General features: G+C 43.9%; 1 protein-coding gene, 1 non-coding gene and 1 pseudogene across 3 annotated transcripts in view; 1 reads left to right on the top strand and 2 right to left on the bottom strand.

Annotated features, from left to right (window-relative positions):
• Positions 1–13851, top strand: part of LOC148028251 (uncharacterized) — a 103670-nt gene extending 89819 nt beyond the window's left edge. Inside the window, exons 5-8 of one of the 2 annotated variants that reach the window (XM_087690036.1) lie at positions 34–174; positions 251–412; positions 10353–11337; positions 13242–13851. In XM_087690036.1, the coding sequence (XP_087546162.1) occupies positions 34–174; positions 251–412; positions 10353–11321 (1272 nt within the window). In that variant the 3' untranslated portion in view covers positions 11322–11337; positions 13242–13851. The remainder of the gene's footprint in view (positions 1–33; positions 175–250; positions 413–10352; positions 11338–13241) is intronic. The other variant, XM_087690035.1, reaches the window with a different exon arrangement.
• Positions 13852–21081: 7230 nt separating this feature from the next.
• Positions 21082–22529, bottom strand: LOC148028250 (25S ribosomal RNA; annotated as a pseudogene).
• Positions 22530–22793: 264 nt separating this feature from the next.
• LOC148028249 (5.8S ribosomal RNA) lies at positions 22794–22946 on the bottom strand. The gene has a single exon (XR_015692739.1). It is a non-coding gene; the product is annotated as a 5.8S ribosomal RNA (ribosomal RNA).
• Positions 22947–22968: the final 22 nt, after the last annotated feature.

Here is a 22968-nt window from a genome sequence, read left to right as displayed (position 1 = left end):
GAGAACATTGCCTTAAATCTCTTTCCTTTCCAGATCATAGAAAAGCTATCTGTGAGAGCACCAACAGGCGAAGTGAAACTAAAGTTGATGAAAGACATTGCTGAGGAGCAGGGCATCGACTGGGATCCAACAAAATCTGAGTCTGAACTGCTTAAGGCTCCTGAAGATTTACTTGTAAGTGCAAGCATTCATTAGTGCTTAGCTTCTTCTTGAGTTCAAATAATTCAAGAAGTTTTGTCCTCTGTTTCAGGAAGGTCCAAGCAGATTTCTTGGAGCCAGTCAAATGCCACTCAGAGTGCCAACAACTCTTGAAGAACCCAGTTTCCAGGAGCCTATCACTGAAGGGAATCGAGCTAATCTAACCGTAGAATCTAGGGCAGAGCCATTTAAAGCTCCTAATGATGTTCCAATGGTGAGTGTTGATGCAAAACCTGTGAACTCTTATATGTGCACAAGGGCATGGCTTGCTATGATAGGTTTTGCATCTTGTATGGAAAGTGCCATTATATGGTCAGTTGCAATCATCAACTTTTCAATATTTTGCTTATTTTTTATGAAAGATGGTGTGCTGTTTTTTCTTATTACACATGAGTAAACATCTCTGCCAGTTGTTCTATATCTGTGCAGGGGGTGAACAAAAAGAGTGGGTTTGATTTGTGCTCACTTATCTTTTGGCAACTTATTAATCGCTGGCTATGCTCAAAACATTTTGTGCCTAGATGCACCTTGTTAGACTTAGTTTTTGGAGGTCTATTTGTTATCACAATTCCATGAGAATCTTGATAATGTCAGACATTTGTGTTCATCATATATGCTTCTTACTGTGAGGAGACAAATTCACAAGCACATTTACCTGGCCATATGGCATGAAGATTTATAAGATGGCAAGAAATTTCACAAATATAAACAAAAAGAACACAAAGCTGACCCTCTTTAGAGAAACTGTTGTCTTGAATATTCAACCTCAGTTATGTCTAGATCTTCCACTGACTAGTGTTCAAATCCCAATATCCAAATTGGAACAACTTAAAATTCTCCCAATATCTGAATTGATGTATATTTAGGAAAATTGAGATCACTTTGATAACATGTACCTACTAAATGTCAAAATATTATTTGACTAGACACAGATGCTTTTTGACTAGCTGAAGTGGCTGTAAAAATTAGTGTTAAAGCAGCAAGAGAAATTTGTGTTAAAAGTCCCGTTTTTACACTCATTGCAAGGTGGTGTGGTGAATCATGAATGGCAGTTGGTCTGAAAGGAAGGAAGCCACGTAATGGTCTCATTCTATAGAGAGAGTGCTTTGTAGGGGGGAATAATTTGTGAAGGTAAGGAAGGCTTGGTTGTCAAACAGGAAAATTGTTTCAGTCATTCCTTGTACTCTGAATCAGCATAGAAGTTCTCCTGTTTACAGTTGAGCTGGTGTGTTCGTCAAGCCAAAAGTTTTGCGATCAGCTCTGCTGTGGGAGTCCTCTGTTCACCTATTTACATTTCACTTTCCAAACATTCCAAGCCACAATATTATCTCGGACCTTCCCTTCCCCTTTTGACTCTTCCATAATGTCCTCTTTGCCTGTGAGAAATATGGAATCACCGATAGTGTAAGAGTGCCCAGTGATTGTGATACCTTGATAGTGGCCCTTGTACTGCAAGCCTAGACCTAGGGTTTTACTCCAGGACATGGAGGCTATCATCCGACCATCTAAACCCAAGTTGATTGTCATGAGAGCTATTTGCTTATTATGAGCTGAGTGGCAGTCCAATAGGCAATGCCTCTTAAGAGTTTGCAAAGTTTTCATAGCCAAGGCTAGACCCAGAGTCATACTCCATGCCACAGGAACTATCGTCTTACCATCTACACCTAAGTTGACTGTTGTCAGAGCTATTTGTGAATTATGAGCTGAGTAGCAGCCCCATATGCAATGCTTCTCTATCTATTATTTCCACATCTGCAATAGGCTGCAGATCATCTCATTCTAGTCATGAACCTACAACTAAAGCTCTGTGGGTCATCGGATCACCTTTCTGGGCCTAAAGCTGTCCAATTTCTTAGATCAAAGTCATTGAGAAATGGGGGGAGACACCTTCTTTACTGTGTTGCTTAGTTGCTACTGGAGTAGTGCCTATGTTGTTTGAGTGCTAGGTGAATAACATGTGTTGAGCTAAAAATGTATTGCAAACTGATAAACTCTTTAAAACAGCCCCAAAACATATAAATTACTAAAAATTTCAGTAAAGGGGGTGTGGTCCTAGAAAGTTTCTATGTCCCATAAGCAAAATCCTAATTTGGGAGGATCTTATCTGCCCACCATTCAGCCCATCCTTGTCTTGCAGGTTTCAGCCCATCAGTCCTCTTCCACTAGCTGTCTAGCTCCGATTGACTGCTGCTACATGGTCTACAGCTATCACCCATCCTCGCACTACTGCTGGTGATCAGCCACCATCTTCTTTAGGCGATTACATTGCTGCGTTTACTGGTTCCAGCCCCAGAGACTATTGCATTCTGGTTTCCAGCCTGCTCCCCTTTCATTTTCAGCATCAGCCTGATTTGTGTGTTTGCATCTACAACAGGTAGTTTTGTGTTTTCAGCACTTTTCTTCATTAGCCTTTGCTCTGATTGGTGGTTACTACACTTGGGATCGATCTCCAATGGATGACACGTTGACATCTTCCTCATCTAGCTCCCATGAGAGCCACTGGCTGTTGGTCAGCTCTACCCTTGAGCATTGTGTTCTCTCTCATTCACTTACATCATTGATTCATTCACTTTAAAGCTCTCTTTCTTCTTTGTTTGTATTTGTGCTTTTGTATTTTACATTTTGCGTTTAGAGTTTGAATTTATTGCGTTACTCTCTAACTTATTGTGTTTCAGCCATGTTCGTACATTTTGTGTTTTTTCTGCAAAACGTAGCATATCTTCGCATGGTATCAAATCCGGCACTCTTCTAAAGAGTTATCTGAGGCTATCGTGGATTGCCTGGTTTGTTCTTGATTACACTATATATCACAAGTTGATTCACAATGGCTTAAACCACTTCATCTTCTAATTCTTTGATGCTTTCTGGAGCTACTCTTTTTTTTCATTTTTGGCAAATAAAGTGTGGCTAATTGTATTACTTCAGAAAAAAACCCTAAATACAAAGAAGTGCTCATGCTCAACAGACCAAGTTGGAGCTGGTGAAAGTCACAGATACATCATATATACAAGCCTCTCGAGGTAGTCTAGGGGGGATAGGGGCAATAAGCCATGGAAGGGGGCGGGGGGCGGGGGTGTATCGCCATCTGGGGCTACCTGCCTGCATCACGAAGAACAAGTCCTGGCCGCTCCAAGTGTGCATGAAATGACCTCAGAGCTCTTGATGAGCCTTGGACTCGCCTTGCACCTGATCCCATCGGCCTCGAAGGGAATGGATGATGGAGGTCCAAAGCTCTGCTAAGGTCGCCTGTACTGAAAGTCTCTCTCTGTCGAAAGCCACCTGATACCGCGCCTTCCTGATATGCCAACCAGTAAGACTCCCTATAATTTCCCATACCTCAGAGCGGTCTGCTGTGGGCTCCAGTACCTGGTGGATGGCTAGAGCCTCTAAACCCACCACTGCGCACGACCCTGCCTCGATAATGAATATCGTATCTTGCATCCTGGCCTCATACAAAAGGTGACGGCCCTGGCTGACCGCCTGCCAGCAGAAAGCACCCCAAGAGATACATCCAAGGCTAGGTGCTATGCAGTGCAAGATGCGGCTTACTCCTCTCCATACGAGCTGTGCCGCCTCACATGACCAAAGGCAGTGCTTTGAGGTTTCCATCGACTGTTGTGTGCAGCACTTACAAACTCCCTCCTGCATCTGGGCAAGCCAGCTCCCCACCACCAAGCCTCCATGTGCCACTAGCCATAAAAAATACGATACCCTTCTCGGCCTCCAGCTATCCCATAGGCAGCGCCAGAAGGTCTGTCAGAACGGCTCCGTGATGCTGTGCTCTGCCCAGTGCCTGCTACGTGACAGTGCCTACTCCATGTCCTCTTGCATCAGTACGTGTTTGCCAATCCTGGCGGTGTACTCCAGGAACCTCGGTGGCTTCTTGGCGATTGCAGTGGCCGGCCAAAGTCACTCTTCCGGATACCACTTTAGCTTATCAAGTGGCCTTCCTTCCCAGATCCAGAGGCACCACTCCCTGAGCTCCTGCCAAAAGACCAAAGGGTCCAGCCGCCATGTCTTCTCCTGAAGGCCAACCACCCGTATCCTCTTCCATGAAAGGACAGCTATCCCCTCGTCCTATTGCCCTCTATCAAGAGCCAAACGCCTCCCCTCCTGCACTGTGAAAAAGGTCCCAGGCGGAGCGCCACCCATTCTTCTTGCCACCTGTAGGGGGATGCCTGTTGGTAAAAACCGAGCAGCCCATACCTCCCCGAGCTCTATCGGCTCTTGGATCGGGGGAGCAAGTCACTCCTGAGGTATTGCTGTGTCTATCTCCCTTCTCCTCAACTCCACTCCTCGCTGGCAGCCTGATGCTTGCTTCAGCACCTTCTTGTCCTCCATCCTGTATACCTCCCGCCATGTCTTGACGGTACGAGCCGTGCCAGCCTCCCAACCAACCCACTGGATATGGGGGCGCTTCCCAATCTGTACCCCTTCTCGGTCCCTGACCTGGGGGTTCTAAATCACTGGCTGATGGTCTATCTCCTCTTGATAGCCAAGGGGGCTCTGGATAAGGGCCTTACGGAGGCCCTGCCACACACGGAGCAAGCTGCGTAGGAAGGGTGATCTGGGCTAACGTGAAGATCCATCTCAGGGACAGCCTCCACTCACCGCCAAGCCTCGGTCTACAGTCCTAAAGACCCTCCTGCAATAGGACCTTCCAAGTTTGCTCTCCTGGTGTGAGGTTGCGGACAACTAGCTTGCCTAGGAGGGCCATACTCTCATACTTTGGGTGTATGATCCCAATCCCTCCCTCTGACCGATGTCGTATAATGAGCGCCCACGCCACCTTGGTCTTGGAATCCCTGGAGCCGTTTGGCCCGGACTAAAGGAAATTCCGCACTAGGCGGCGAAGCTGCATTATGCAGGAGGAGGAGAAGCACCAACACGAGGCGATGTACCAGGCCGTCGCTAGAAGGACTTGGTTAACTACCAGGGCTCGGCCGGCTAGTGAGAGGCGAGCCGTGATTTAGTAGGTTAGCTTCCTCCGAATAGAATCGAGTCCCACCTGGAACCCTAGGTACCGGACGGTCTGTCCTCTGCTCAGCCATCTAAATCCCAGGTGGACGCCCCACTCCGTGCTAGAGTCCGGGTCTGTGAGCATACCAACCGACTTTGGCCAGTTGATTTTCACTCCCGCTGTAGAACAAAACACCTCAAGAGCCAACCTCACTCTCTCCAACATCAACTCGTCGTCCTCTATGTAGAGCGTTGTATCATGTACATACTTTGAGTCTAACAACTCGGTCTCCTCTCTTACTGGAAGTCGGAGGCCATGTAAACCGCTCACACGTGACCTGAGGAAGTTAGACATCGCCTTTGCAAAGGGAAGGAACAAGTAAGGGGTCAGTGGGCAGCCCTGTCTGACCGATCTCTCGAACCGAAACTCCTCCCCTCGCCTCCCTTCTATGAGAACCCTGCTGGTGGCCGATCTGTAAAGTTAGGAGACCCCGGAAATCCATGTCTGGGGGAAACCCAACCTCACCATGGTGCTCTCTAGGAAATCCCTGTCCACCCTATCATAGGCTTTCTCAAAATCCAAGAGTAGTACGGCCAGTCTCTGCCCACTGTACTAAGCCCAATCTGTCACCTCAAAGAAGGTGAATACATTGTCCAAGATGCTCCTATCCTGGACAAAGCCTGTCTGTGTGTCATGGATGATGTCTGGAAGCAAGGGGCGTAGTCGCCTACCAATCATCTTTGCCAGTGCCTTATAGGCCATTGACAATAAGGTGATCAGTCTCCACTGGGAAAGCTCCAACCGGTCTCCCCCTTTGGGAAGAAGACTGATAAGGCCTGCCGATAGACTCCCTGGCATCTGTCCTGAAGTGAAAATCTCTTGAAAGGCCAACAGTAGGGGGTTCTTTACCACTTCCTAGAAGGTAGTGAAGAAAGCCTTAGAGAGACTATCCTCTCCCGGGCATTTTTGCCCTTCCTGTGTATGGAAAGCCTCCTCTAGTTCCTTCTTTGTGAAGGGGGCTAGGAGAGAGCATTCCATCTCCTCTGTGATGAGAGACGGGATGTTATCCTAGACCTGCTGTCTACATTGCTATCCTCTAGTTGAGGCTGTCTCCTGCTAGAAAGGCGACTATAGTAGTCGGTGGCAATCTCCATCACCTCGTTTGGGCTAGAACGGGTCTTCCCATACTGATCTCGGAGGCTGCATATATGCTCTCCTGAGGTGCAAGGCTGGTGCACCTGAAAAAACTTTCTGCACATCGTGTTCCCCTTCCATGCCCGGAAAGTTGCTAAGGTACGGAAAGAGAACTCAGAGCGCTTGTCCTCTAGGCTAGCAATGGCTGCTCGCGCACGCATCTCCTTTGCATGGAGAATGGGATCCCCTGGTGCCTCTTGTAATAATCTCTGCGTGGCTGCAAGGTCCCGCCGGAGTGCTCTCTTCTCCTCCCAACTCCATTGCCTGGCCTGTATGGTTGCCTCTTGGCAGATTCTACTCAACTCAGCTAGGCCCTCTGAAACCTCCACTGCGATTTGGCCCCTCCTGCCCCACTCTCTGGTCCAAATGTGTTCTATCCGTCTCGTCACCTCCTCCCTCCTGTAGATCGAGTCAGGGATCCGACAAGATTGTGTATCTAGGGCAGATGCTGGGGGATCTAGTGTCAGGAGAACCGGGCAATGATCGAACAACGTGGCGCCCGCCAACTGCCCAATCTGACCTCCCCGAGAGCCTCCCCACTCCACCTAGCCACCTATATCCCGAAGAGAAGTCTAGCAACCTCTCTCTCCTGTGGAAGACAGGGTCTCTCCAGGCATTTCGTACTCCTACTGCCAGTAGAAACACCTCCCATGCCTCCTGCTCCTCCCTGGCCATGCCCTAGTAGTTTCTCCCTCTGCCCTTCTGGTCCTCCAAAGCCTCCAAGTCGTTGAAGTCTCCTCCAACAATCCAGGAGTCCACCTCTGGAAGTCCTTCCGCGAACTCCACTCAAAACTTGTTGCGTGCCCTAACCTCTATAGGGGCATAGATATTAAGGATTCCAAGGCACGAGTCCCCAATATCCAATTTGATCCATAGCACCCTCCCTACCACTATTGTCCCGTGGTCTCAAAAACAAACGGTAAGACTCGGACCAATAGAGATGCATACGCCCCCACTCCTACCGTGGGCACCTATGGCGTGCTCCCAGTAAGTGTGCGAGGTGCCTAGATGTACCTTCCCTACCCACTGGGCTTGGGTGGGGATGAGCTTGTGCTCCTGTAGAAGTAAGATGTCAATCCGTTCGGCAAGGGCAGACTGCAACTCCTTTCGAACGATCAATTTCTTGGAACCACGTGCCCCACTGTAGTGGAGGTTATTCATATTCCAGGATGCAAGGTGTAAGCTCATGGGGAAACCTGTGACTACTTGAACAGGTATCTGTTCGGTGTGGAGGCTGCTGGTGACAAGGAGGAGCTATGAGGCATGCAGGTGCGCTTAGCCGCCGGTCTGGACGGCGAGCTCCATTCCCCCATGGTGGCCCTCGGCCGGACCATAGGGGTGATAGAAGTTCCAGGTGGTATTATCAATGCATCTATTAGCCATCCGGAGAGTCGAGACTCTATGCACTGGAAGAAACATGCCGCCTTTGCCAAGGGCCTCAAGCTACTCATTTGATGGAGGTTCTGGAGGCATTCATTATGTTCTTTATTTGGGGGACAATGCTTTATCTACCAAACCAACCTCAGCCCCTTTCAACAATGGTAGTGCCACACCAAGGAGGTGGAGAGGGGGTCCTTTCCCAAGGAGGTAGCGTAGTTTCTTCACCCCTTGGCATCCACATCATGGTTCTTAGCACCATACGAAAACTGACATCAGGTTGCTCTTCCTCCGTTGGCATCAATGTCCATGGTTGAGAGGGGTTTCCTACCCTTTCTTAGTATCCTACAAGTTTTAGCTTTTATCTTCGACATTGGGTAATCACTTGGACTCCCTTGGTAAGATCATCATTGACTCTATAGTCTTGGCAGGCCATTGGGTAGTCAAGGTGCACCCTTTGTCCAATGCTTTAGTGTGGCATGGCTCGGGGGTGAAACTAGGCTTGAACTTTTTCTTACATTTATAGTCCCCTTCTGGTTTTAGTTTTGGACTTGAGAGGGTATGTTGAGCTAAAAATGCATTACAAATTGATTAGCTCTTTAAAATAGCCCCAAAACATGTAAATTACCAAAAATTTCATTAAACGGGGCGAGTTCCTAGAGAGTTTTTGTGTCCCATAAGCAAAACCCTAATTTGGGAGGATTCTTCTCCATCTTTAAATAGATAGTCTACCCACCATTCAGCCCATCCTTGTCTTGTAGGTTTCAAGCATCACTCTTGCTCTAGCTGTCCCACCCCGAATGACTGCTTCTACATGGTCCATGTTTGTCATCCAACCTCCTATTGCTTGCTACCAGTGATTAGTTGCCATCATCTTCAGCCACTTACATTGCTGCGTTCTGATTTCCTGCCTGCTGCCCTTTCATTTTCAGCATTGATCTGATTTGCATTTGCATCTACAGCAGGTCGTTATTGTGTTTTCAACACTTTTTTTCATCGGCGTTTTCTTTGACTAGTGTTTATTGCACTCGTGATCTGTCTTTGGTAGATGACACATATGACACCTCCCTTAGTCCACTCCCACGAGAGCCACTGGCTGTTGGACAGCTCTACCCTTGAGCATTCTGTACTTTCCCTCATTCATTTACAACATTGATTCATTCAGTTCAGAGTTCTCTTTCTTCTTTTTTTGTGTTTGTGTTTTTGCATTGTGTTTTGCATTTATTGTGTTACTATTTGAGTTATTGCGTTTCAGCGGTGTTTGTACATTCTGTGTTTTTCCTAGCATATCTTCACAGCATTGTTTGCCTTTCCCACTTCCATATCTCTAGGATACATCTTGCTGAATTTACAACAGGCTAGAATAGGTGAACCAAGGCTTGCCATCGGCCCACAAGCCTAATATTCTCTTTAGAACACCTCTTGATGTGTCAAATACAGAGTTTGTCACAAACTTAAAATGATCCAAGATTATAAAGAAACTTGCCATCCCTTATGCGAGAGCTCTGCTGCTGTATTCTACTGCATCTTTTTCTTTTTATTTGGGGGAGAATTTGGGGGTGGGGGCCCAATGTAAACTTATCATGTAAGTAATGGCTTGCAGAATGTTTTGCTCATCATATGAACTCCTCCAAGCCTGGAAAGCCTATATGGTTAGCCTGTAGGAATTAAGAAGGCATTCTGCTTTTTGCCCCCATCTCCAGCATGTACGTGCCTGACGATCTTGAACCTGCTGACACCTGTGTGTCAGGGAGCAGGGAAACTCCGGTCACCTGTACCAAACCCATGGATGGTCATGCCCTGTTTGATGTCAGCAATTAGGTAAGATGGTGAATCCTACATGACTGATCACTGAAGCCTGAAAACTGAGCGGGCAACCAAAGTGAGGCCCTGTTAGAAGCAAAATGCTGAATGAGTAAACCACGCATGTGGGCTCATTCAGAGCAAGCACCATACCAGAAAGGACCTCTCTCTCTCTCTCTCTCTCTCTCTCTCTCTCTCTCTCTCTCTCTGTGTCTGTCTCTCTCATGTGTTTTATATTACACCCGTGGTAAGCCACTGGTTTTCAACTGCAGTCTTGCATTTTCATTCCTGTCACTAGATGACCATGTGGATGTACAAATTGGGCTCAAGACCTGCTGCTCTGCATGTGTTTGATCTACCAAGGGACACTCATTGCTACTTATATTCATGCTAGAATGACTGATGGTTGGGGAGGGCAAGTACCCGCTGCAATTGCATCCATGCAATTTGCACACATCACACACCACACACTCCACCCCCCAACAACCACCAACAGCCAACAAAAAGGAAAATGAGAAAATCTCTCTCAAAAAAAACAAAAAACAAAAAAAAAACAAACTCAAAAAGAAAGAGAGAGAGAATCAAAGATATGAGATAACTCCCCCAAAATTTGGCTTGAATGCAGAAAATTTTTGCATGATGCCAGGGTACCATTTGATTTTGGGCTGGTTGAAAACAAGCTGTGAGCTGTCTGTGCCAATGTTTTTCTTGTGTTTCATTTTTTAAAAAATGGAAGATTGTCGGGATCAAGAGATACTTTTGTTTACTAATCTGGGTTATGATCTGCATGGTATACCTGATCAAACGTTTTCTTGATCAGGATGAGAAGCAGTTTATACCATTTGTCAGAGTCCAGTCAGCCTCTTCAAATGCCAATGTGCAGCCTCAAAAGGTCTTCCATGAGCAGGTATCGCGTGTGCCATCGAGCACTTCTGCTCACAAAGATACAACTGTCATAAGCAATGACAGAATGGAGTCAGCAACTGTGCAGCCTCAGAAGGTTTTCCACGACCAGTCATCACAGGTGCCTTCTGTTCATCACAAAGTTGCAACATATGGCATTGATGACAGAGATGATGAGGAGCCTAGAATGAACCGAAGAGAGAGTTTTGAAGATGTAGCAGCTGCTGCTCATGCTGCAGCAGAGGCTGCAGAACGTGCTGCTGCCGCTGCTCGGGCTGCTGCTTCCCTGGCTAAGCTGGGATCATCTAAAAGCTTTGAGAAGAACATGACAGAATCTTCTGGCTCAGACAGTGATGATCAGGGTGATCTTAGGAGTGGACCAAATATGCAAGCTGGACATACAGAAAAGTATTTCAAGGTACAAATGGACTCTTTCAATAGTCATATAACACAAGAGAAACCTCACTTTGATGAGTATGTAGAACAGGACAGTTCTCACAGTGGTCAAGGACATTCATCAATTATTAAGAAGCAAAATTCATGGAACGAGTCTTCAAGCGATGAGGATTCTGATCAAAAAGCAGATCAGACTTCTTTCAGGAACTCCAGACCAAAGTATGATGATGAAGTGGATAGTAGCATTAATCGCTCTTCTCACTGGAACTCTCAGCATGATGACCCAAAAGCTCCATCTACGAACAACATAAATCCTGACTATACAGGTAGATATGAGAGGGAAGCAAGCGAGTCTGGAGGGAAGCCACCTCAGCGACCTCCCCCTAATGTTCCAGGTGGTTCAAATCAGGTGTTCCATGTACATCCAAAGCTTCCTGATTATGATGATTTGGCTGTGCGGTTTGAGGCCTTGAGGTCTGCCAGGCGTTAAGGTACTGGGACTGAGGGTGGGTTACCGTGGTTATTGAGAGTTCTTATTGTAATATACCGAAATAACTGTCTTTTTATTTGTTTGTTTTTTTGTATCATAGAATTTATCTGCAGACATTTTACTTTTTAGACTGTTGTGGACAAAGTATGGTATTGTGTTCTTGGGGTTACATGCCATGATATAGCAGCAGTTCAACTGGTTGGCACTAATACATTTAACTGCGGATGTCATAGGTTCGGTTTCCAGTTAGTATTGCTGGTTGGTGTCTTAAAGAAAAGGCTAACAGAACTTGAACATTATAAATCAAGATTTCTGGCTAACAAAGAAAACAAAAAACAAGGTAGTACACCACAAGGATGCATAAATGTATCAACTTGAAAGGTTTGTTATGTCACCAGGGGCAGTAGATAATGCCCACAATTATGCCTGGCAGGGTTGAAAGCACATGTGCACATTTAGTCTGTAAGATTTGTTAATGGTAGTTGGCATGCAATGCTTAGGGTGGTTGTCCTTTTGGGAGAATTGCTGAATTTGTTGTGATGGTGCAGTGTTTTTTGCCATGTGGGCATTGTTGCTTGTGATGTTCACATTGAGTAATGAAGTGTGTATTTATTCAACACTGCCCTGAGCATGCCTAAGAGAGATTGGCTACAATGTTTCTTCCTGAGATCAAAGCTGTTGGAGATGGTTGTAGGGAGAGATAGAGGCCCATCGCTTGCATTGTATAATACAAGAGAGGACACCCTTGCAAAGTCAAAGGAAATGTGTTGGCCCATAGCTTGCAACCTAAAGGGAATGATTGCCTCTTACACATGTGCGTGCACATGGAGAGAGAGAGAGAGAGAGAGAGAGAGAGAGAGAGATCTTTTAGATGCCTCAAAGGTGTGTAAGAGACATATATCATGGTCTTAGTGACAACCCACTTCAAGGTGCCAATGGCACAAAAAGTAACTCACCTCAAAGTGCCATTGGCACAAAAAGAAAATCAACAAAAAGTGACCCTCCTTAAAGTGCCATTGGCACTAAAAGAAATTTAATTGCTAAAGCTATAAATGTCACTAAATCTATTGTGACCCAAAAGAAGCTTAGTGCTTAGGCTTTTTGAACTCCTCTATGATGGTTTTCCCACCTTGAATTGTCCATTTTCCCTACTTTCCACTTGCCTCCGTTTCATTGATTTCATTGGTTGCTCTAAGCCCATTTGTGTTCCATACTTTGGTTCCATTGACACATTTCAATTTTGCTTTAGTACTTGGATTCTATCTTGTGTTCTTGTAAACTCCAAAGTTTGATTTTTTTTCTTGCTTGAATTTTCATGGTATAATCCATTTGAACCGTTACTATAATCCATTTGTACCCTTTTCCTCCTAGAATTCGCCTTAGTTTGGTGCTTTTCACCATCCTTGGTGGTGGTCTTTGTCATCTAGTTTCTCATGTCTCTTCATGTTGTCTAATAGAAAGGCCTTCCAAATGTGCATGGAATGCAATGATTTTTTATAATGTAGCTTCGTTAACTATTGGAAAAGTAGTGTTAGCCATGCCTCATTCCAATCATGTTTTGTTATGTAGCTTCATTAAATGTTGGAAAAAGTGTTAGCCATACTTCTCTTATCTGCCTCCTCATTTCAATTCTCTTTTGTTATTTCCTTCATCTTCAATCTTCTCAATAGTTGTGGTCACTTTTGTCAACTTTTTTGTTAGTTGTGTCAAGCATGTAAGCGTTGTGGTAAGTGAGTCCTTCAAAACCAAGTCGTGCTTTCAAGTCACAAACTCGTTGATGCAAGTAGTTCTCCCATGGACTTTGATCTTGATTTGATTTGGATGGTGATGCCAAGACCTTTAAGAAAGTCTTTTTAGTGTTTTTTTGTTGCACTATTAATTTTAAGAGTATATAATGTTGTTGATTGCTTTGTTTTACAGATGGGTTCTCTTTAAGGATATATATGCATGGTTCATCTTTTGAGAGAGTGCATATATGTTCTGTCGAAGACATGGGATTCAGTATGCATTTGTTGTTAGAGTTGAATTGCAACACCTGCAATCTTTGTTGGAGTTCTTTGGCCATAGATCAAGTTGGGAAAAATTCTAACAACTTGGTCATTTATATCGAGTGATTGAAATGAGAGTTCAGGCTCTTGGAGATGAGCAATATGTAAAATCTAAACTAGTCCTTTGTTATTTGTGTTGGTGGTTCATTCAATGCTCTTTTGACTAGATAACTTGGTGAGTGATGGTGAAACCATAAGTCTACCTCTTTTTGGTAGGGCTAAGCATTTGAGGTCGTCTCTTGCAAATGATTTATTTATAGTTCTCATAGGTGAGAAGTCTAATTTGGATAAGCCAATGGCCATTTGGAGGCTGTTTGGTTTGTAGGCCATGGGCAAGCCTTAACATCAATTCATAGAAGTCCATTCTTGTTGCTTGTTTAAAGAGACTTGGAGGCTTTGGGTAAGGTGAGATTATTTCTTGGAAGGAGATCAAAACACTTTTCGTGAGCATTGCTTAATTGGAGGTTTTCGTGCATTTATGAAAAGTTTCTATATTGAGATCTCAGGTTTGGCCTCTACATGTCTTGAACTAGTCCTTTGCTATTTGTGTTGGTGACTTATTCGATGCTCTTTTGTCTAGATAACTTGGTGAGTGATGGTGAAATCATAGGCTTGGCTCTTTCTGGTGGGTCTAAGTTGCTCTTGTAGATGATTTATTTATATTTCTCACAGTTGATATTTTTTCTTAGAAGAAGATGAATACACTTTTCTTGGGCATTGCTTGATTGTATGTTTTCATGCATTTATGAAAAGTTTATGTATTGAAATATGACGTTTTGGCCTCTACATGTGTGCTGCAATGTTGCACAAACAGTGATAACAAGTATGATCTTGTAGTTCTTACCTTTGCTTCCTCGGTCATGAAAGTCGTTCCAAGAATTGGTGTAGCCCATCCATTTCAGGCTATGAAAAAAACATGGAATTTGTTTAGGTCAGGTATAGGTCTCTTTGCAACATGTTACCACACCCAAGCATTTAGGAGTGCTATCTTGTTGGATGCTAAGCTTCATGTGATAGATCTATAGATGGCACTGTTACAATCCTAATGTGAGTAGCGACATCCTTGGGTAGATATCACTATGGCTTTCTTTGAGAGAGTTGACATTTCACATCGTTGCACTACAATCTAGGCCTCCTAGTGGCATCATGAACTTGTCCAAGAAATCAAAATGGCATAACCTCTTCTTCTTTCACATTTGGTTGATCCTTGATAAAATATCCTTCGCTTTATTGCTTAGTGTACCTCGACTCTAAAAGGGGCTTACACATTGCAAGCTGAGGCTCTCGTTACATCCAAGTTGCTTGATTTGCCTAATAAACACGTGGAATGTGATCAATTTAATAGGATGTCATGAGTGTGTTTGATGACTATCCAATATATTGTCATTCTTGGTTAGTCATGGGTTTATTATTTTTGTCATATTTGTCAATGCTTTTAGGTTTCGTCAGGTTAGAGGCTGATTTGGACCAACTTAGATAAGAGACTTTGATAGCATTACCTTTGTTTGCATTTCAACCTTCATCCCCATGGTTGGACTGTATTTTTGTTTGCTCGGATGATTTCCTAAAACAATTAGCTCGTCATATCTATTGTAACATGATGAATGATAAGAGGTGGATGACTAAGAAAGGCAATAAAGTTTGGTTCTCTTGAGATAATAAAGCTAAGTGGGGCAATCTTTTGCTTCAATTGTGAAGGTCCAAGCTTTTGTAGAATGGGACAGTTTTTATATGGAGGCTTCTTCTTGGGAGTCTTCTCATAGGAAACATGTTGCAAGGTCTACAGTGGTAGGTGTGTCTTTCAGGTCATGTGTGATGAGACTCCTACTCACCTCTTTATTTCTAGCTCAGTTACAAGACAAGTCTAGGGTTTCATTCCATGAGTATAGACTTGTGTTACATGTAAACGTGCAATCATCATTCTTGGGTTTTGGGGAAGATGCTATCCATGGCCACCTTATAGTCGGAGCATACTTGTCTCTTCCATATTTTGTGTTGGAGCCCATCTACTATCGTACCCATTCTTTGATTTGACCTTAGATATTTGTGGTCATGAGGGTTGTGTTTGAGGATTGCTAATGTGGCAAATTAGTTCCATGGTTTCTACTAGAATGATCTTTCCATGGTTTTGGCTAGTACGATCCATAGACATGTGGTTGCTTTGTGGGCGGAGATTGTCTACACAACCCCAATTATTCCTACTTCCTACTTTCCTACTCTTGTAGTTGTAGCCTTGTGTTGTTGTAGCCTTTTGGCTTTCTATGTTGTTTTTTGCTTGTCTTTGACTTTACTTCCTTAGCTAGAAGCCCATTGTAAATATTTTTATTCATTAGTTGGGCATTCTTCATGGATAAAAGAGAGGGACAGAGTTATATTAACACCCTTTAAGATGCCTCGCGAGGCATAAGATATAGTTGATAGATCAAGTATTAAGTTCACTTTGGGTTGACAATGAAACAATTACAAGAAAACCAACTACAAAAGCTACAGATGTTGCTAAATACATAATGACCCTAAAGCAACTTAGTGCTTAGGCTTTTTGAACTCCTCTATGACGATTGCATTGCCTCAATAAGATATCTATTTGCCATGTTCCTAGCCACCTTTATGTTGGAAATTTCATATGGTGGCACTTTGAGTTGTGCTAGTGTAAGTTCATTTACGATCTAGAGTTTAGTTCTCTTGAAATGTTCTGATTCCGTCAATGTTTCAACTTTATCTTGTATGTGTCCAAACATCAAAGTTGCTTAGTGCTTAAGGTTTCCAAACTCCTTTATGTTGGCTTAACTACCTTGTGTACTGCCCATTTGCCATCTTTCTTAACTACTTTCATCTTGGTGATTCACTTGGTCATGATTTGATTTGCTTTAACACATCAACTTATATTGTATGTCACTAAAAAGCAAAGTTTCTTGATTATTTCCTTGCTTGGTGATTCTCCATGGTACCAAAACTTGAATCCTTTCTTTTCCCGCACTAATCTTACTTTAGCCTCTGGCATGTATGGCTTTGAACATGCTTGGAAGCTTTCCATCTAGTTCCTCCTATGTTCCTTCATGCCACTAAATTACTTTTCCAATGTAGCTTTATCAACTACTAAAAAGGTAGTATCTATCATACAACGTTTATTTGCATATTTCCTTCTTTTGATTTCCTTTTATACCTCCTCTTCTACCTTTGTCTTCTTCTTCATTTCATCTTCAATCTTCATATTAGGTGTAGTTATCTCCATTGCCGATTTTTCCTCTAGCTTAGTCAAGTGTTTGTGCACGTCAACTAGTGAGCTCTTCAAGAGCATATTCATTAATTCCAAGTTGCAAACTTGTTGGTGTAGGTATTCCTCCTATGGGCTTGGCTCTCAAGTTGGCTTGGACAATATTGCTAGGATGGTCAAACAGGTCTTTGGATACATCTTGTGAATACGGTAGAAACTTAAATTGGACACTTTCCCCTAGGTGCTACTCTTTCCATGTAGGGAGGAGGCGATGAAAGCTTAAAAGAGAGAACTTGTGAATGGTTTTTTAATTCATATAAACTAGGGTTTAAAGAGAAGTAAATGTAGCATTGGCAAGTTGCATCTTGTGTTGCCTCAATTGCGCATGTACTAGGGTTCGTGAGAAGGGTATTTGAACCAAGTTGAATCTAATTGCAAATACAAATAATTGATAAGGTACATTGAAATTATTACCAAGGAGGTCTTATTGGGCATTTTGAGTATCAACAATATTAGAATTAGGCTAAATCTAGCTGCATTGCAAATAATTGATAAGACACATTGAGTTGAATATATTTTTTGATAGTCTCACAATACTTGGATGTAAATAATACAATACTTGGATATAAACAATAGGTCCTTGGTAGCTTGGTTTGAGTTTTTAATAGAGTTCATTGAGTTATTGCGTAGTTTATATACCATACTGCCCTCCAACAAGATGTTTGCTTTTGATAATCATTTCTTCAAAAGAAAAATTGGGGTGCTCAAGTTGGAAAACCTTGTCATGGTGTATGTATTTGGCATCATGCATGGCACAAAGTAGTCCATCATAATGAATTGTTTTGGATCCCATTATGATGAATCGTGCGGATCACATTATAACTTGTGTTTAATCTTGTATTCTTTCATTTTGAATTAAAGATAATTCTTAAGACCTCCATGAGAAGGAATCGTGTGCTTGGGCTTCAAATGTTGTAGTTGTAATTTGATGAATGAACATGTATTTAGATCATCTAGCTTCCAAGTTCATTGAGCTTTGTGGCGAAATTATATACACGCCTTTCAAGATTCTGTTGTTTTTCAGTGTGGGAGTCTGATGGAGGCAAGGGTTCCCTTACCCTGGTGGTCATGGATTTGGAGTCTCATACCCTACCATGGCTAGGGTTAATAATCATCATTGAAGTTGTTTTACTAACAATTTTCACAACTATTTTATATTTGATAGTGGTTCTTCTTTGACAAAGCTCGCGAGGACGCTGTTTTAGTGTCGAAGGAAATGATGGCACCCAAAGAAGCACAAAAACAAGGCATAAAAATATAGATGCATTCACCACATTTTCATTTTTTATGGGAAAAATAACATTTGTATTGTTTCAAAATCACTAAAATACACCCTTACACATGAGAGGACCACATCCACATCCATCATAAATAAATGCCATGGATAAAAGTGTATACTCATGCATTTGCAAAGAGCTAAAGTTTTTTGGGAAAAAGGTGGGGTGGAGTGTATTATGTGCCTCTTTCTCCCCTTTCTTCCAAGATTCCCACATTCTCCCTTTATAGTGCCAAAATTCCTCTCTCGTCTATATAAAAAATTTTATTTTCCCTTTCCTCTTTACATTCGGGCAATGGAATTTCTATTTCCCCTTTCCTCTTTACTTTTGTGCAATGGAGATGGGCATGCCTAATGAAGATGATGAAACTTTTCGTTATTAAGAGCAAGAATTGTGATTTCTTTCATGTTTTGAGATCAATGGCAAATCCATACACATAGATTTTGTGTGTTTTTTTGTCGGTTTTGTGTTTGTTTCTTGCCATGGGAGGGCTGCTTTCATTTTGGTGCATAGCTTGGGAATAGGCTAATCTCAACAACTCAAGGTGTTTGAGATCCTTTCAAATTTTAGATGCTATGGAGTACTTTTTGAAAACTCAAGAAGAAGGGGATTTTGGAAGATCCAGATTTGTTAGTGAGAGAAAAATTAGCAAAAGATAAATGAGGATGAGAAAAAAGAGTGTTTTTTTTTGTGAAGATGCGATGCAATGGGTCGCAGATGGCCTCCGCCTTTAGCTCCAAGATCAGGAAGGAGTGGTAGTCTGTAGAAAACGTCCATAAGGTCATGATTTGAGATGCTTCCGTAAGAGCTAATTGCACCTCAACAACCCTCATCTTTGGTTCTAAAGATGCAATTTCAAGTTCTTCGAAGAGGTAGAAAAGGAACCATCGTATAAGCAAAACAAGATCCCAAATGGGCCCGCACCAAGAGTTCAAAGAAGTTGAGGTTGTGAAGGGAGACTGATTACATGATTAAAATAGAACAGGGGTTGCCCAATCCTTTTCCTATGCTACTGAAGATGCTCTCTCGTATAGGCTTAGCAGGAGGCTTCAATGTGAGAATTTAGCTTCTGCGAAGTCTCATTTTTTGGATCTGATCGTGTGCCCTAATCTCATCAGTCATAAAGCCGATTGCAATTCTATAAGAAATATAGAGAGAGAAGGCGGCTAGTTTTCCTTTTATCATCTCCTTCATCAGTAGCAACTAGTGGCTTTAATCATCTTCTCCTCCTCGGCACAATCTATTTGCTGCCCCCATGCCAAAGAGGCATAGAGCAAAAGTCTAAGTAGAACAAGAAGCAAGAAGAGAGGAAGAAGCACAAAACTATGTAACAGGAGACAGATGGAGATGAAGGTGTCAAATCATCGGAGATCAAGGGGGAAGATGACCGGGATGGATGTCAATGCAACAAAAGAAAAGAGACATGTCTTAAAAACATCCCTTCATGCTCACTCATCACTCGCTTGTCACTGGCAATTCATAGATGGACGTTGAAGATAGTGCCAAGAAGAGATAGAAGAAAGAAGAAGTGAGCAATGGAATGATTGCGCTCCTTTGTGGCCCTATGGCCGTCCCTTGCCCCAATGCCTCACCAACAACAACACATTCTTATCATCCTTCCCCTTCTCCACTAGCAACATGGTCTCCTCACTCTTCAAGCTAATCTTCTTACCCCTTTCATACGCAAGTGAATCCTCCAGCTCCCCTGTAGCGCCTTCCCACATGGGAGCCCGACATCCGAGATTGTAAACATTTGATGCCCTTTCACTTCCAATGATCGCTGCCATAAATGCATTGTTTCTTATTCAAGCAGCTATAGACACACCATAATGAGTTCCAAGCAGTTCCACAGAGCAAAGGGGAGAACAAGAGAATGAAGGGAGAGAAGAAGAAAGGCCTTCTGCATCCCCTGGTCACCTGTCCCTCACTAAGTACAAGAACTCTTGGATGCGCCAATTGGCATTTAGACGAGAGATGTCTTCTCTCTCGAAAAGATAGAACAAATAGAAGACTATCTTGGATTTCTACAACACCATTGCCTGCTGTCAAGGCAAAACCAAAAAGAAGCAGTAGCAAAAGAAGAGAGTCTGAGATAGATAGCGAGGGGAGATGGTTTGCATGCAGGTGCTGTATGACACGGATTGGAGGGCATCATAATTCAATGTAGACGATAGCAAACAATGAGTAATGCTCAGAGTGCCGCTCCAACCCAACAATAGCCAACACAAAAAGAGGTAGTGGATCAAGAGGTGCAAGTGAAGGTGCAGTCGGAGGAAGAAGAAGACACCACCATCAGCATAGCAGAGAGACGGGGCATATTGCAAAAAATGCAGGGTACCATGGAGCATTGAGGCAAATAATTGCAAATACCATGGTCAGAGCAAACATAGGCAACTGAAAGCCCCAAGAGAGATTGACATAGCAAAGAAGTTTAGTGCGAAGAAGGTGAAGGCTGACATCAAGAAATCCTATCCGCCCTCAGGGATACGGCAACAGTTTACCATGCCTGTGCTTTCTTGCACACGAAGCATCACGGTTTCTCCTTCTCCTTTTCCCCAAATGCCTCGTCCTGTATCCTAACCCTTGATTTTTATTAGAAACCCTAATATATATATTTAATTCATTGAACAACCGTTTTTTTTAAAAAAGTGTCCATAGTAGTAAGCCCCTTTTGTTTCCCCCTCCACAAAGTCTGTTATTTGCCTCCACCCATACTGGTTGGCACCACCTTCATACATCTAAAATACATCTAAAGAGGAGCGTTGTAGCCCCACTCCTCCAAGGAGAGCTCTTTCTTCAGAGATCACCACCATTTACCTTTCTTCATGTTTGTCTCCCTCTTTGCCTCTCTAATACACCTCCCCATATGCTCATTGCCCCATCTAGTATAGCAATGACCACAAGAGAGCACATAAATAAGGTTTAAGAGAATAATGACCCTTTAAAGGAAAAAAAAAACGTATGTTTCAAAGGGGAGAAAAGAAAAGAAAAACAAAGCAAAAAAAAAAAAAAAAACACGAACACATAGCCTTAAACTTCATGAACCTTAATATCTATCTCTCATGACAAATAAAAACCCTTGGGCATAACCTCTATTACAATTTTATCCTCATAACTAACTATGTAATGAACCCCATATTGGAGGTCCATGAAGGTATATCTACAATAAAGCTCCTTGCACATCTACAACCGGACACCGCGAGACGTGCGATGCTTTATCAACCGCTAGACCCTATCTTCAGGTGATCCGATCCCGTCGACCTCTCCGGATTCGGTCACATTGCCGTCCACCGCCACGTCCTGGTTCGAAAATATTAACCCGATTCCCTTTTGATGAGCGGCGCAACATTGCGCCCTTGACACAGGACTGCCCCATCTCTTAGGATCGACTAACCCATGTCCAATTGCTATTCACATGGAACCTTTCTCCACTTCGGTCTTCAAAGTTCTCATTTAAATATTTGCTACTACCACCAAGATCTGCACTGGGGGCCGTTTCACTCGGGCTCGCGCCTAGAGCTGCGCCACGATCCCCATGCCCTCCTACTCATCGGGGCCTCGCACTCACCCCGATAGCCGGGTATAGGTCGCGCGCTTCAGCGCCATCCATTTTCGGGACTAGTTGATTCGGCAGGTGAGTTGTTACACACTCCTTAGCGGATTTCGACTTCCATGACCACCGTCCTACTGTCTTAATCAATCAACACCCTTTGTGGGATCTAGATTAGCGCACAGTTCGGCACCGTAACCCGGCTTTCGATTCATCCTGCATCGCCAATTCTGCTTACCAAAAATGGCCCACTTGGAGCTTGCATTCCGCGCCGAGGTTCAACAAAGCAACTCTGGTCACTTACCTATTTAAAGTTTGAGAATAGGTCGAGGGTGTTTCACCCCCGATGCCTCTAATCATTCGCTTTACCTCATAAAACTACGAGGAGCTCCAGCTATCCTGAGGGAAACTTCGAAGGGAACCAGCTACTAGATGGTTCGATTAGTCTTTCGCTCCTATACCCAAGTCTGACGAACGATTTGCACGTCAATATCGCTACAAGCCTCCATCAGAGTTTCCTCTGGCTTCGCCCTGCTCAGGCATAGTTCACCATCTTTTAGATCCTAGCAGGTATGCTCCCACTCAAACCTTTCACAGAAGATCATGGTCAATCGATGGTGCACCTCGTGAAGGGGATTCCACTTGTCAAGTTCCTTGCACCTTCATGGGTTTGCCACCCACCAGCTCGCGTACATGTTAGACTCCTTGGTTCATATTTCAAGACGAGTCGGATGGAAAGCCCAGAGCGCCAGCGTCCCGAGCGTGCAGGTGTAGAGCCCGCCACAAGTGGCGCACTCTTCGTTCCTCGGCCGACACGACGGCGTCGGCGAGCCATCTAAAGCCCGCTCTTGTCCCACCTCACCGGCCCACGCTCTCTGACGCCCCTTTCCAGGGGGACTTGGGCTCGGTCCGCTGCAAAGGACTCCTCTCCAAACTACAATTCGCACGGCAAAGCCATGCGATTTCCAAGCTGGGCTCTTTCCGATTCGCTCGCAGCTACTAGGGAAATCCTGGTTAGTTTCTTTTCCTCCGCTTAGTGATATGCTTAAGCTCAACAGGTAGCCTTGCCTGATTTGAGGTCCGAATTGCATTTCGAGTCGCCAAGGGCAAGCCCCGGCTCCAAAGATCCTGATTTGACACGTGCACCCTGGAAGAGGCACCCGCAAATAGCCGCCACCTCGACGAGGAGACAAACGACCCTTGTGGAGCAATGTCACCGCACGGTGCTGCTGGTACATTTCAGCCAACCGTGGCATCACATCATAGCACGAACGACCAATTCCACCCTCCCCCGAAGAAGGGGAGAGGGTGCGGGGGAGTTAGGGACGCTCAAGCAGGCATGCCCTTGGATGAGCCGCGGACGCAAGTTGCGTTCAAAGACTTGATGATTCGCAGAATTCTGCAATTCACACTATATATCGCATTTCACTACATTCTTCATCATTGCAAGAGTCAAGATATCCATTGTTGAGAGTCGTTGCGTTTTGTTTTTCAATCC

Source organism: Lygodium microphyllum, chromosome 12 (assembly GCF_053477565.2).
Source record: "Lygodium microphyllum isolate KBCC chromosome 12, Lygodium_microphyllum_v1.1.10, whole genome shotgun sequence".
In the NCBI taxonomy this organism is placed as follows: domain Eukaryota; kingdom Viridiplantae; phylum Streptophyta; class Polypodiopsida; order Schizaeales; family Lygodiaceae; genus Lygodium; species Lygodium microphyllum.
The sequence above is the reverse complement of the archived record's forward strand: the minus strand, read 5'-3'. Positions and strand labels throughout refer to the sequence as shown.